The sequence below is a fragment of the Akebia trifoliata genome, chromosome 3, assembly GCF_017979445.1.
Source record: "Akebia trifoliata isolate Shusen 1 chromosome 3, ASM1797944v1, whole genome shotgun sequence".
NCBI classification, from domain to species: domain Eukaryota; kingdom Viridiplantae; phylum Streptophyta; class Magnoliopsida; order Ranunculales; family Lardizabalaceae; genus Akebia; species Akebia trifoliata.
In genome coordinates this window covers 54,696,447-54,712,592 of record NC_141377.1, presented here as the reverse complement: position 1 = coordinate 54,712,592, position 16,146 = coordinate 54,696,447, and the positions used below count along the sequence as shown (strand labels likewise).

The window sequence follows — 16,146 nt, the reverse complement described above, 5'->3', positions numbered from 1 at the left end:
ATGTCATATTAATAAAATGAACGATCGGGATTTGTAAAGAAGTCGAATTTTTGTAGTATCATATATTTGAGGCAACTTTCTACTGTTATTATCTTGAATGTTATATCAAAGTGATGGGTCCTGTAATTTCCATTGAAACATTTGCTGTAGTATTATTTGCAATAAAAAAAATGATTCAAATAGGCCATGCACATCTCATGTTAAAATGTTAAGGATTTCAAAGAAAGATCTATCCCTAAACAAATGTATACTGATATCTATGAAATCTGCTTTTTTCCTCTTATCTCAACCATCAATTTGATGGAGTCTCAGCTGTGGGTTGAGATTAGAAAATTCCATTTAATTTCTGTGGAATCAGATTTACAGAATTTCAAGGATATAAGATTTGATGGGAATAAACAAAATGAAATAAATATATAAAAGCTTCAAAAAATAAAAAATAAAGAGAAAAAAAAAGGACTTACAAAGACTTATTCTTTTTTTTTTATCCATCAAGACTTATTTTCAACCATTGACTTATTTGTTTATATTTTAATTGGGGTGTAATAAGTAAAAGTTAGAGCATTTCATTTAAGGTGCTTCTTTCATTTCATCTCCTTCGTTGGTAGTAATGTTGGTGTGTATCATTAGAGGTTGCCCCTGATTCTTTGTTCCTTAGGGCCCCAATTAGTTTCATGGCAATTATTTGCACCAACGACTGTTTAGAACTGTAAGAACGATTAAAATTGAGTTTATATTACGAAAAATTCTAGCTTGGTTTGAAAATTTTATTACTTGGAATCGAAAAAAATATTGCAAAAATAGTCTCAAGTCGACTAGCTTTCCTTTGAAAGATATAATATAATAAAGTCGCACAAAAATAGTATTTGAAACATACCTTGAAGCGTAAAATGTGCGAGACCAGTGATTTCAGCGATGATATGGATTCTGTAAAAAATTAATTATGATTAACATAAATGCCACGAACAATGATCATAAATAAAGAAATATGGGATGGAGAGAGAAGTGTTCATCCAGAAAGGAATAGAAATCCTAACAATACACTAATTTTCTTGTTAGAGTGATGAGGTTTATATAGGAAAGCTCGTCATTAAATTTATTTATAGTATGAGGGCACATGTCTAATACATAATGGCAAAAGATTTTAGTAAGATTTTATAACTTATCAAATCTTTTTTTATTGACAACTTTCTTATTTTGTTCATAACGTACGTTGAACCAAACATATTTTTTTAATAAGTTACCTTTTTTTAGCTCATTTCTACACATAACCTTCAAAGATTTTAGGTAAGATAAATGTAGCATTAATGCTATAAGGTTTAGGTAAGATTTTATTTTTCAAAACCTCTTTATTAATAACTTTTTGTTTTGTTTGTATTTTGAAAGATACATTGAACCAAACTCACATTTCCTTGGAAGATTGTACAAAAGTAGTAGGTGGCATATACGAAGACACATTCTCACAAAAGTCAGGATTTATGCATGATTAAATCTTTTGTGAATTATTTTTAAAAGAAAAAACTTTTACAAAAAAAATCATTTACAGTTTAATATATTGTAAGGGATTTTTTATTTTTTTTACAATATTAATTAAGGTCATTTTAAATATAATGTAATAAAAATATGTTTTTGTTATGTTAGTGAATTAACTAACTTATTTATATTTTATAAGGATGATGGGATTGTTGAATCTCTTTTCTTTGTATTTTCTCATTATATAATAACATAAATTTTTTAATTCTTTGTCATAAAAATGTGTTTCAAAGTTTAAATACAAGAAATTATAAGTAAATTAAATGATGATTATTAACAAAAGTAATTATCTATATTTATAATTAATCGTAATTTCTAACATAACAAACATTTAAAATTGCAATATAATCATTGTTTGACAATATAGAATTACATAAACAAAATAGTAAAAACAAAATAATTGATTATATAATTAAAATAAGAACACATTAATTTTAAATATTTACCATATTATATTCTGATTATGACAAATTAGACAACCTGATGCCTAAACCAGAATCCTTTGATTTTTATTTGGACATTTTTGTTTTGACCTTGGTCTTTATTAATAATCTGATGAAAAATTACTAAATACCTTTATCTTTTTTACTCCGTTCATCATTTCAACCTGCAAATGCCCTCATCTCTGTCTACCCCTACGAATCAGGTTCGTTTTTCAATTGACAAACCACGAACCATTAACTCAAATTCGAATTGAGTGAACCCACGAATTTGATAACACATACCAAATTTGACCTTGGTTGCTATGGTGAACAATGTTTTAAAACCCTAGACCAATCAATGACTCATTTGATTGGTTAGGTTGGTTTGAATCGGTCTGACCCAAAAATGAAACATTGAGAATGATTATAAGGTTAGTTCCCAAAACCAAACATCTTCAACCACTTGAGTAAAATTTTTTATACCACTCATCAACAATAAGATATTATCTACTTTAAGCTTTGAAAGGATTTTTATTATTCTCTTCAACCTTAAGATTCTATTTACTTCTTCAACCTCCAAACCTAACAAACAAAATAAGATTTTCACATGTAAGAAGATAGAATTTTGGATGGAAAAGAGGATAATTTGGGTATTTCAAAAATAGTATAAGTAGAGAAGAGGTTAAGGGATCATTAAGAAATAAAAAGTTTATTAAATGAACTACCAAGCTACTGTCCAAAATTCAGGGATTAATTAGAATAAAATCCCTCCGCCAGGGTCTTTAAGTAATTTTATTTTTTTAAATTTATTAACGTAAAATATACTTTGCTATTGTCATTAGTATAACAAGTTTGATACAACTCCTCTAAAAATGTATCATGGGGACCTAATATTCATTATAAATAATCTGATTAATTCTAACATTAACTTAACATTCATTTGAATAGGATTAGTGGGTCCATTGAATGTCCCACAAAGCATTTCGTATCAAAAACAAAATTTAAATGAAAACAGCAAATTCAAGCTACTTCTTGGTTTCATCGAAACTCGCATCAAATTCGCTGGCTTGTAATGAGATTTTACAGGGAGAAGTTTGGGTTAAGGTTAGGATTCAATCTATTCTTGTTCATCTTTGTGTATCTGCGATCATGTCGAAGAAAGTTACTTTGAAGAGCTCAGATGGAGAGACCTTCGAAATCGATGAGGCCGTAGCTTTCGAATCCCAGACCATCAAGGACATGCTTGAGGAGGATTTCGCGGAAAGTGTGATCCAGTTGCCGAATGTGACGGGCACAATCCTGGCCAAGGTGTTGGAGTACTGTAAGAAACACATTGAGAACCCTATTACTGATGAGGAACTCAAGAGCTGGGATGCTGAGTTTGTCAAGGTCGATCAGTCCACAGTGTTCGATCTTATAATGGTAATCTTTTTTTGCTCTGATTTCTCTATAGTTCTTTGATTTTTAGGGTTTTTTTTTTTAAATCTTTTTTCCGCTGGTTTAAGTAAGATATGTTTGATTGCCTAAATTATTTCATATTAATCGTCTAGTTCTTCTCTTCATTCATGGTTTCAAAACTCGGTTTGACATCTCATGTCGTCCATGGACGAGACAAACCATTTGACTCGATTTATAATGATTGTTTTACATATATTTAAATTAAAATGATTATAATTTTATAATAAAACAAGGTAGATTAGAAGATGTTTAGTTGTAAAATCATATTTTATTTATATAATGAATATTTAATTTTTTAAATTATTTTAATCAAAATCCCGGTTCACTTGGCCGAGGTTTACTGACTTGGGCAAGATTTTCAAAATATCGTCCAAGACATCTCGTTTATCTTGCGAGATGATGTGGTTTTTGAGACACAGTGTATATTAACGAGATCGAGATGATTCAACCGAGTCATCACGGTATCAGACAAATTACACTTGAAGCGACATTGTCTGCGGTCATTGAAATTTTGGCATTGACACAAGTGGCATGAGCTCTTCAAGCTAAAACTGCAACAATGAGTTCTGTCTTTGGTTCTTCCTCACGATCTCTTTGACTTTGCTTGAGGTTTGTTAACTCTTCTAAATCCTTTATTGGGTGCCAGGAAATGTTGGTGGTCTTTTTCTTTTGTTTCTTCCCTTTTTGTCGCAAATTTCTTTCATGTCCTCTGCCTTGGTCTTTCGAGTGCTTTTGCTTGAACCAAAACTTGCATGTCTCAAGATGAGTTTCTCCCGTATGTTTGTGGTTTTGTTGCTTTGTTTTCCTAATCCAGGGTCCCCGCTGAAAGTTAAAAGGTGTGCTAGAGAGGCAAACTTTCTTGGAGAGAGTTGGGGTTTTGTCTTTTTCTTCTGGACATAGTGTGGGGTTTTCGGCTATGTGGAACCTGGATTGCAAAGACAGGGAGGCTTCTTTTTTTGAGAATCAGGGGCTTGTGATGGCTCAATACAAATAAGTGAATCAGAGTGATTTGGAGAGGTCTCCAAGAGGAGGGGGAGTTCAGTATGAAGATGTGAGATGGACTAGGAGGAAGTTGTTAGCCGAGGTGGCTGTGGGATTGGCAAGATCTAATAAATTCAGCGGAGCAGAGATTATGGTTAAGTTTGTGTTGGGGAATAAGGAGTTTGGAATGTTCTTTCGAAAAGAAGAAAATATGAGGATCAGTGGTTTCTTTGAGGCAAACTATGTGAATGTTGGAGGAACCCTTAAGTAAATTTGTGCAGAGTTGAGTGGCAGTCTTGTGTTGGATCAATGCTAGAGGGGGCTAGGAACCTTTACCCCAAATCATGCTTTTGAAGGGCAGGATGATGATGTTTCAGAGCGAAGAAGAGGGAGAGGGAAGCGTTCAAAGGAGGTGGAAATTCTAGAAAAAGATGTTAATGAATTCCCTCTGAAATCAGGTTGAATTAGGAGAAGAGTTAAGGGTCAATCATTTTATAATGTTAGTTAAGATTCTGTCTTGGATTGTTAGGGGTTTGGGCAATAGGCACAAAAGGGCATAAGTAAAGCAAGTTGTTAAGTACCAAAGTTCTCATATTGTGTTGTTTCAAGGATCGAAGCTGGAGTTGATGATTTATGACTCAATTATCTCTGATGTGTGTGTTGGGAAGGGGAAGGGGAAGGGGGGGGGGGGGGGGACATGGTGAGTTGGTTGGCTCTTCCAACGATTGGCTTTGCGAGAGGGATCATTGATATGGGATACCAAATTTGTGAATGTTAGTGATTACTTGACTGGGGCCTTCTTGGTTTTTTCTTGTGTAATTGTGTTGAGGCGAGTGAGACTTGGGTTTTATTTAGAGTTTATGGCCCAACAAAAGCGTGGGAACGTGATCATTTTTTGGGTGAATTGGAGGATATGGTGACCTCTTGGGATAGGCCCTGGTGTGTGGGAGGTGATTTCATTAGCATTTGTTTTGCTCACGAGAAATTAGGGGGTCGTATCTATGTTTCTAGTATGAGGAAGTTTGCTGATTTTGTGAATAAATGAGTTGGTGGACTTACCTTTGTGAGGAGGTCATTTTACTTGGTCTAATAATCAGGCTACACCAACTTTGTTTAGGCAAGATAGGTTCCTTGGGAGTATTACCAAGGAAGATTTATTTGGTTCTATTTACCAGTCAGCATTCCTAAGGCCTGTGTCAGATCACTCTTGTATTTTACTACAGGCTGGGATTGACTTTAGACGTTAGTCTTCTTTTCGTTTTGACAATATGTGGTTGATGCATGAAGGCTTCCTTGAGTTGGTAAGCTTCTGGTGGGGTAGCTTTGCGCATTTAGGTAGACCGAGGGCGATTTTTAGGAAGTTGTTGAAGGAGTTGAAGGAGAAGTTGAAAGTGTGGAATCACAAGTGCTTTGGAAGAATATAGGTTAGGACAAAAGCCATGTTGGAGAAAATTTATGTGCTGGATAGAAAGGAGTTGGGAGTGTTTAATGAAGAAAAGAATTAATTGCCTCAATTTTAAAGTTGAGATCTAGAAAGTGGTTTTGCTAGAATAAATTAGTTGGAAACAAAATTCGAATGTGAGGTGGTTAAAGGAAGGAGATACTAATAACACCTCGTTTTTTCACCATGTGGCTAATTCCCACAAAAGGAGGAATTTCACTGGGGAAATTTAGGTTGAATAGAATGTTGGAGGATGAAAAGGGCATTAGAGACTCCGATGTAAATTTCTACCAAAACATTTACTCGGAGGATTGTGAAAAGAGGCCTTTGTTGGATAAACTGGTTTTTGAGCTTATCACTTTGAGTGACAAAGAGTGGTTAGAAAGTCTCTTTGGAGAAGACTAGGTTTTCCAAGCAATTGATAGTATGTGCAATGATACGACGCCTAATCCCGATTGTTTTATGATGGCTTTCTACAAGGTGTGTTGGGACGTGGTAAAGGAGGATCTGTTGTTGGCCATTAAAGACTTTTATGAGGAATGTCTTTTTGGATCATGGGTCTAATACCACATTCAAAATGTTGATTCCTAAGAAAGAGGGCGTGGGGGAGTTGAGAGATTTCAGGCCTATCAATTTAGTAACTTTTGTTTATAAGATCTTAGCAAAGATCCTTGCTTTGAGATTGAAAATGGTCATTCCAAAGATTATGAGCTAGGAACAATGGCCTTCATCAAAGATTGGCAAATTTTGGATGGAGTCTTGATTGCTAATGAGTGTACTAACTCCAGGAGAAGATGGGGAAATGTGGGTTTTTTGAAGACTTCTTGTTTATATGGGAAAATGTTTTTAGAGAGTAGTCGCTTTGTTTCTTTCTTGATCTTTCCATGAGGACTTCTTGTCCTCCTATCAATATTTAGTTACCAAAAAAAATAAAAAATAGTCCCACCCAGTTAGTCTATGAATTTGAATCCTTGTGGAATTTGATATTAGTTTACTTTTAAAAGCCATCTGAGAGAGGGAGAGTGATCCTTTATTTGTTTTGCACTTCCCTACTCTCAAATGATCTATGATAGTCATTTTTTGTTAGCCTACGTTTGTTGCACCTTAGTTGTGATAATCTACATGAAATGTTAGTCCTTGGTGGTACCATGCTTTTTCAGGCTGCACATTTCTTGAACATCAAGAGCTTGCAAGATCTAACTTGTCAGACTGTGGCTAACATGATCAAGGGGAAGACGGTGGAGGAGATGCGCAAGTTTTTCACCATAAAAAAGGATTTCACTCCATAGGAACGGGAGGAGATCCGGAGAGAGTTGGTGGGCCTTTGAGTGAAGTCCATGTAAGACTAATGAACATGGCACTCCTTATTTATAAATAATGGTTGGTTAGTTGTTGGTGGGACATTGTGATTCTCACTCTCTTTCTATTGAGCGGTCCTCCTTTTGCTACTGCATGTGTTCTGTGTTTTACCCCACTATTGTGATTGTTGTGTCTTTGTTGTTAGTTGTAGTGTTAGCATCATTAATTGCTGTTAATTATCAATGAACTTCACATGGCATTTTCCTAAATTGTTTGTTTTTTCTTTTGAATTCTTGCATTAGGTTGAATGATCGTACAAACCATTTTGATCCTCATGTTGGACTTGGTATGATTAAGGCTTTATCTCAGGTGGGTTGAGATCAATCTAAGCCCAACATAAGCTTGACAAACACCAACCTGTGCCCAACCCAACCTCGGTCTTTAAATACTCAACTTGAGCCAAGTAGAGTTGGATCGGTCCAATTGGTTAATTCCTCATTAATGCTAGATAATATAGTAACAATAAATGCTTAGGTTAAGCAGGCATGTCATCAACTTGAAAACATGGCATCTCAAATCATGACCAACATGTGTAGGTGTACATCTAAATTACCTAAACATAAATTAAATTCATAAATATTTAATTTTAGATCTTCAAATTTTAAATAAATAATAATATTTGTTATTTTCCTCCATGAAAATTAAAGTATAGCCTAGTACTCAATAACCCCAAGGGGTTGGCCTAGTGGCAAGCCGAGCCTGTATAAGCTCCTCACGAAGGGTAGGTCAAATGTTTGAAACACCACGAAGCTATGAATTCCTTGGGGCCATCCTCTAAGGTCCGGTTGACCCTCGAGTCAACTAGTTGGACATAAGACTTTCTGTGGTGGCGGTGCATGTGACCGTGGGACTAATCTCACCCAAAGGGTGGGGATAACAACGATAAGAAAAAAAAAAGTCAAGTGCTTAGTAGAGTTTTTAACCCAACTCATACATATTCGAGTAGACTCGGCCAAGTTGATGAATTGACTTAATGATTTGTAATGTTGGCTCAATGAGTTAATTCCATGGAGTTTTGTTTTCGTGCCAACTAGAAATCAAATTAAGGTCAAATTGGCCGAGCTTTGAATCAACACGACGAGTTTCAAAAAATATGATTCTACCTACCAACAATAAGCTATCTCAAATATCTTTTCTTTTTTTTAAGAATAATTTTATTTAAAAAAAGAAGGAAAGAACGTACAACAAGCAGTAAGGACGCTAACCTAGGAAACAAAGAAAAAAAGAAAGAAGAAAAAAACTGCCTAAAGACAAACTCTAAAAAAAATACACCTTTAAACTCCCAAAAAAGTATTCTTCAAAAGAATAACAACCCAAACATACTTAAGATGAACTCTCGAGTTGAAGCCTCCACTTCTTGGAAGTCTCTCTTGTTCCTCAAAAACAATTCTCCCAGCACACGACAAATGGAAGGAATCTTCACAAAATCTTCTTCCTCCCAAAGAAGCAAGATTGATCCCAACTTTGGAAAAGAGACAATAAAATTTGGAAGCACCCAATTAAAGTCAAAGAGAGAAAAAAGACACATGGCCGGTCTATTCATTTATTGTCTACATGAATCATTGTTAATTTTGATTGTAAATTTGATTAATTCATTATTTTAATATATTATATCAATGACAATAATCTCATTTGATTTGACATAAAAGGGGTTCATCTTCTTTGATTTCTAAATCTAGGTTCCGAGTTTTATCATTGATGACAATGTAATAATAAATGGGGAATTTTTACCAAATAATACTAATTAAAAATTAAAAATTAAAAATAGGACAAAGTAGAGTGGTAGACATTTCTAAGGTATATCTCCTCAGACTGGTTAATGTAGTTCTCGCATATTCTTTGGCATCATTCATTTCAGTTGTAAATTAAAAAATAATAATAATAATTCACAAAAGATTTAATTAGTATAAATCCTAACTTTTATAAGAATGTGCCTTTGATATGCCCTTTGTAGCGCCTCAACCCTTAATCAAGTAATATTATTGTCCGCTTTTGATTTTTCCCTAATGACTTTAAAACGCGTTGTTACAAGATAAGGGAGTTGGACTAACTATAGTTAAGAATCTTGAATGTTCCTTGGTCAATGTGGGATTACCTTCACCCCACTTCCTACTATTCTTGCAACTACGAGTCTAGCCAGTAACGCACCGACAAGGGTGTACCAACATGAAAATTAGGCGGGCCTAACCCGAAACTTTAGGGTTAAACTTGACCTTAGGTCAGGAGATAGTTAACTTGCATTCAATCTTGGACTCGGGAAAAAAAATTGTCCAAATAAAAATCAAGAACTTCTGGCTTAGGCATCAGATTGCTTGATTTGCCAAAATCAGAATATAATATGGTTATAATTTAAAACTAATCTATGCTTATTTTAATTAAATAATCAATTGCTTTGTTATTAATGCTTTGTTATGTAATTCTACATTGCGAGACAATGATTATGTTGCAATTTTAAATGTTTGTTATGTTAGAAATTGTGATTAATTAAAACTTCTGATTAACTTTAAACATAGGTGGTTGCTTTTATTAATTATCACCATCTAATTTACTTATAATTTCTTGTATTTAAACTTTGAAACACATTTTTTATGTCAAAGAATTGCAAATTTTATATTCTTTTATATACCACTTATCTTTATTATTATATAATGAGAGAAGGCAAAGAAAAATTGTTCAACAATCCCACCATCCTTATAAAGTATAAATAAGTTAGTTAATTTACTAAAATTAATATTGTAAATAAAAAAACCCTTACAATATATTAAATCGTAAATGATTTTTTTTGTAAAACTTTTTTTATTTTAAGTAATTCACAAAAGATTTAATCATTCATAAATCCTAACTTGTGTGAGAATGTGTCTTTGCGTATGCCACCTACTAGTTTTGTACAATCTTCCAAGGAAATGTGCAGTAACGATGCATGTTTGGTTTTAAAATACAAACAAAACAAAAAGTTATTAATAGAGAGGATTTGAAAAATAAAATCTTACCTAAACCCTATAGCATTAAAGCTACATATATTTTCAATCTTCTAAGGGCGATCAATTTTTTATTTGATGTATGCATGTTAAAATCTTTGAAGGCTCTGTAGTAATAAGAAAAAAAAAGGTAACTTATTAATAAGATATATTTGGTTCAAATTATGCTACCTTTTTTTACAAAGTTAACTTATTAATAAGCTAGAAGACGACCGGAAAGACAAAGTCCAGTCAGAGAAGAAGATCGGAGAAAGTGGAAAGTCAACACACAATTCGAGGGTCAAATCATCTTTAACAATACAGATCCTTGAGGAGAGTGGGAGAATCGAAAAATCTCCTATATGTAGTAAGAAGCAAAAAAAGGCAACTTATTAATAAGATATATTTGGTTCAACGTATGTTATGAACAAACTAAGAAAGTTCTCAATAAAGAAAGATTTTACAAAATCTTTTGGCATTAATTATTAGAGTTGTGCTACCTCATAATATTAAGAAATTTAATAATGAGCTTTCCTATATAAATCTCACCACTCTAGCAAGACTCAGTATATGGTTAGGGCTTTTATTCCTTTCTAGATGAAGACTTCTCTCTCCATCCCATATTTCTTTATTTACGATCGTTGTTTGTGGCATTTGATGTTAATTGTAATCAATCTTTCATGGAATCTATATCATCGTTCAAATCACTGTCTCGGACATTTTACGCTTCAAGGTATGTTTCAATACTATTTTTTTGTAATTTTACTATAATATCGCTTTCAAAGGTAAGCTAGGCGATTTGAGACAATGAATAAACTAACTTATGTATACTTTATAGGGATAGCAGGATTGTCGAACCAGTTTTCTTTCTCTTCTCTCATTATATAATAATAAAAATAAGTGATATATAAAATAATATAAAATTTGCAATTTTTTTAATTAAAAAATGTGTTTTAAAGTTTATATACAAGAAATTACAAGCAAATTAGATGATGATCATTAATAAAAGTAACCACCTATGTTTACAGTTAATTGTAAGTTCTAATCAATTGCAATTTCTGACATGACCAATGTTTAAAGTTGTAATATAATCATTGTCTAGCAATTTAGAATTACATAAACAAAGCATTGATAACAAAAAAAATATTATTTAATTACAAATAAACACACATTAACCATTCGGATTTAGGCAACCTGGTGCTTGAGCCAGAACCACTTGATTTGTATTTGGACATTTTTTTGCCTAAGCCTAAGGCTGAACCCCAAGTTAACTATGTCTTTACCCAAGGTCGGGATTAACCCAACAGATTTGGGTTTAGCTCGTCCAAGTAGATGTCACACACTTGTTGATGTGTTACTGACTAGACTCGTGATTCCAGGGTGGAATAGTTGGGAGGGGTGAAGTTAGTTCTACATTGACCAAGGAACGTTCGAGATCTTGGGTTATAGGTAGTGCAACTCCCTTATCTTGTAATAATGTGTTTTAAAGTCATGAGGGAGAACCCAAAACGAATAATATTGTTACTTGGTTAAGGGTGGGCGCGTTACAATTGGTATCGGAACCGAGGACGTCTCTCTTGTTAGGTGGGGAGTGCTGTCACACCTTCGCCGGTGCTTTACTGGTTGGACCCATGGTAGATGGGGCAGGTGTAGCTAGGCTCGTGGTTGCGGACATTAATAGATAGGAGAGGGATGAAGTTAGTCCCACATCGACCTTGGTATGTTCGAGATTCTAGGCAATAGGTAATCCAACTCCCATATCTTTTAACAACACGTTTTAAAACCGTGAGGGAAAATCCAAAGCTGGCAATATTGTTACTTGGTCAAGGATGGAGGCATTTCAAATGGTATCAAAGTCGAGGACGGCTCTTCTATTGGGTGGGGAGTGTAGTCACACCCTCGCCAATGCTCTGCTGGTTGGACCTGTGATAGATCGGGCACATGTGGCTAAGCCCGTGGTTGCGGAGTGGAATAATAAGAAGGGGAGTGAAGTTAGTCCCACATTGATCCTGGAACATTCGAGATTCTAGGCTATTGGTTTTCCTACTCCCTTGCCTTGTAACAATACGTTTTAAAGCCATGAGAGGAAACCCAAATCAGAGAATATTATTACCTAGTTAAGGGTGGGGGTGTTAAACAAGTGTAGGTAGGATATGGTTAATACATTTTCATATGGTAGATATGCAACTATCAGAGGTGCATGTGTCAATATGGATCAGAACAAAGCATACCTTTTCACCACTCCTAATATAATCAAATGTAGCGAGTCGGAGAAGGAAGGGTACCCAAAGTCATGAATGTTCAATATTGGGCGATAGGTGCATGAATATGACCTTAATTGTGGGAGAAGTTCAAAGACAATCCATTACGTTCAAGGTTAAAGCTAGAAATAGTGCTATAAAGCAAGAAAAACCCTTGATGATCTGGCTAGCCTTTTGCCATTCATCAACTTGTGAAGGTTTTAATACTATCTTTGATTCGAATGAGACATGAGGGAAATAATTTATTTGGAATTGAATCAGAGAAGAGGGCACAATGGCTATATAGGAAACCTTAGAAATCACTCTAAGCTAGAAGATGGTTTTGGAAGCTGCAGAAGATCTCTAGAAACCAATTGATGAAAGAATTAAAAAGTCTTGTACATGAGTTGGTATAGTAATATCACTATTAACTCCCAAATTGATTCTATTGTTCTATTAGTAAACAATCTAAAATGAAATGTACATTTTTTCCTATAATTTGTGAATTTGTGATGTAGTAGATATTTCTGTGCATTAGTAAATGTTTTCTTTTTAGTCATGTAGAAGCAAATGTGCCTTGAATTTGCATAATTAATGCATTCGTTCATTGCTGATGAATTATGAAATGAAGGGAATGAAAGACTTCAATAATTATGCAGTTTATTCTTTGCACCAATAACACTGGAAGACAACGTGAGTGGATGTGTTTGAGGGGAAGGAGACATTTGATTACGCAACAATTCAACCTAACATATTTTTGGAAAATGCACTAGCACATAATTTACAAGAAATTATTAAATCCTCAATAAGGTCACCATTGTAGAATACACTTTCTATCCATAGCCAGTTGAATGAATGATCAAACCAAATGATACCACTGATATTCATCTGTGCATACGTTAATAATTGGTTGCATTCCCTATCTAATAATATCTGGATAAGTTCTTGAGCATTTGGAATGTGTTGAATAGGCAGTGGTAATCATGGTACTTTTGTTTATATTGAACCAATTCCCAACCCAAATCACCCTTTTCCTTCTTCAGCTTTTGTCTTAAATTGTGCTTTAACTTGCAGGCAATTGTATTTTGTTTTAATGCCTACTTATTTGGCACTCTTTATTTCCACTAATAAACATTGAGAACCTTGTTGACCTCATTAGGTTGTGATTCCGATACCCATTCACACATACAGAATGACAATTTCATGGTTTTCGTACCCTATCTAGACCACAAAAAGAGGGCTGAGTTGTCATTTGGACCATTGGGGCAGTCCAGGTGGCCCAATTGTGGACCTTGGTCCAAGCTCTACATGGTCCCTCTACCCATGCATATATATGTATGTATGCATGTATGTACGTATGTATGTATATAGGATTTTTTTTCTGAATTTCATTGTACTTTCTACCACCACATACAAACTGCGAGTAGATGATAACAATCTTATTAGACTTTGACAAGGATGCAAATTATATGGAAGTTGAGAATAGCAAAGATGGCATCAGAATAGTAGAGGTGGTCAGTCCAAGCTCTGAATAATGTCCCAAGTTAATCTTAGAAAAGGGAATTTTGATGACATGTATTTATGGTTGCCTTTCTTTTTTTTGATAAATTCTTATTTCTACATGTTTAGTAAATTATTTAACTAGCTTTTTTAATAGATTTTGATATCTTTCAAATATAAATGGATTGTATTGGAAATTCAGAAGTTGTTTTACCCCTTGACTTTAATTTTGTAATCAGACACTTGTTAGAAAAGTAAATTGATTGTGTAAAATGATGTTTAATTGGAATGGATGTCAACAAGAAATCTACAATGGATGGAATTTATCTATTTAAGACATTAATTGAAGAATAAACATATTCAAGCAACAATTAATAAGTAGACTTAGGATTAAAGATGCTGGTTTAAATGATTATTGTTTCTGATTTTGTTTTATAAATATTGATATAATTTTTATTTCCTTTCTTGCAACTCTGCTTTGGAAAAAAACAGAATATGAATGGTAAGTGGCTTGTACAAATGAAAAAAACTAAGAACATATTCACTCTCGAGGCCATTTGCAGGGTTTCACCCCCACCTCTCTCTGCCATGGCCTCCATCTGCTGCATCTTCTTCCTGTGCTTACATCTCTGCACTCAAAAGAACAAGAAACCCAACAGAACCAACACCTAAAGCCCACCCAGCACCAGACCCACTATTTTCCAAACATTCTGTTTGTCTTTCTCACCTTTGCCACGCCCTTTACAACTTGGCCGAGGAGAAATGGGTGCAGTGGACCCAACCACAATAGAGAAATGCCCGTCGGATAGTGGAACACACGTGACCCGTTATTAAATTACTGGATTCTGGTTAACCTTGCAAATCAATCCATACACATTTCATGGTTGATCCATCTATCACCAATTTCACATCAGGAAAACTAATCAAGATGGGTTTATCCATTGCCCTTATATCCAATTCGGGTAGCTTTGTGGCAGATAAGTCACAGCAACATAGGCAAGGAGTCCCACCACCGGTGCTATATATGTGTATCCGGGTAATGGGTAGTAGATTATCCCACCACCTTACTCGCTTCCTTCCCAGATCCCTCTACTTGGGTGTGGGGGGGGGGGGACAAGGCTTGTTCATCCCAGTTTACCTTGAGGATACTACCTGACCATAGTAAGCAATTATCCGAATAATTCCCGAGATAGTGGAATCTGATGTTCGGTTGTTTTTAAGTGATCTCTTGGACAGCTTAATTGGATCTGTTGTGTATTTCACATTTGTGAATTGGTGGGCTATTTTTTATGATGCATTGCTACGCAGACATGACTAAATAATGTGATTGTCATTCTTGTTTTAGCTTACATTTGCTGCACACCTCTATCTTGAAATCTTATCGTCTCTGGTGACACCTTTTTTTTTCAGGCTTCAAATTTCCTGAACATCAAAAGCTTGTTAGATCTGACTTGCGAGGCTGTGGCTGATATGATCAAGGGGAAGAAGCCAGAGGAGATTCGCAAGTTCTTCAACATAGAAAGCGATCTCACCCCTGAGGAAGAGGAGGAGATTAGGAGGGAGAACCGATGGGCTTTTGAGTGAAGTTCAGGCAAGACTAATGAACAAGGCACCCCTTATTCACAAATAAAAAAGTTGTTGTGTTTTACCCCGTTAGTGTTACTGTGTCTTCGTTGTTAGTTGAGGTGTTAACATCATTAGTTGCTGTTATCATCAATGAAAATCTGTTTAGACCATGATAGTGTTGATGAACATCTCTTCTTCACCATGCATTTTCGCTAAATTCTTTGTTTTTTATTATGAAATTGTTGCATTAGGTTGAATGATCATATCAATCATTGTGATCTGAGTCATGCTATTGGCACCCACCATATGCGCTTTCGGTGCCGACTTAAGTGAGTTTCTTAAAGGAAATTACACATATACCCTTATCATATAACTACACCCACCGTCTTCTATATCTATTCTACCGAATGAAATCCTGGCCATCTCACCTTCTTCTTTATCCATTTTCTCCTTCTTCTATCATTCTTTTTCTTATTTGCATTTAGAAAAGTTGAAGGGTTTTAAATTTCAACAATGGTCTTCTTATTTAATCGGACATTTTTTTTTATATCATAACACCTCAAATATCAATTGAGGTGGAGTCATTTTATGAGAAAATGTGTGGTCTCAGATCGGGTACTTTTGTACCCAATCACTTCTTTTGGAAATGTTAAATTTTGCACTTTTGGAACGGCTCTAAAGCGTTCCAA

The 16,146-nt window shown here is 34.6% G+C and overlaps 1 protein-coding gene across 2 annotated transcripts; it reads left to right on the top strand.

The window, feature by feature from the left end:
• Positions 1-2,927: 2,927 nt before the first annotated feature.
• Positions 2,928-15,627, top strand: LOC147408051 (SKP1-like protein 1B). Of its 2 annotated transcripts, XR_015176948.1 has the most exons (3): positions 2,928-3,377; positions 6,996-7,174; positions 15,302-15,443. XR_015176948.1 is itself a non-coding variant. In XM_086436902.1 (2 exons), the coding sequence occupies exons 1-2, from the start codon at positions 3,105-3,107 to the stop codon at positions 15,473-15,475; spliced, it is 447 nt and encodes a 148-aa protein (XP_086293028.1). In that variant the 5' UTR covers positions 2,966-3,104; the 3' UTR covers positions 15,476-15,627. The 2 variants fall into 2 exon arrangements, 1 of the variants encoding a protein (XP_086293028.1); XM_086436902.1 differs by lacking the exon at positions 6,996-7,174 and having other exon boundaries at positions 2,966-3,377; positions 15,302-15,627.
• Positions 15,628-16,146: the final 519 nt, after the last annotated feature.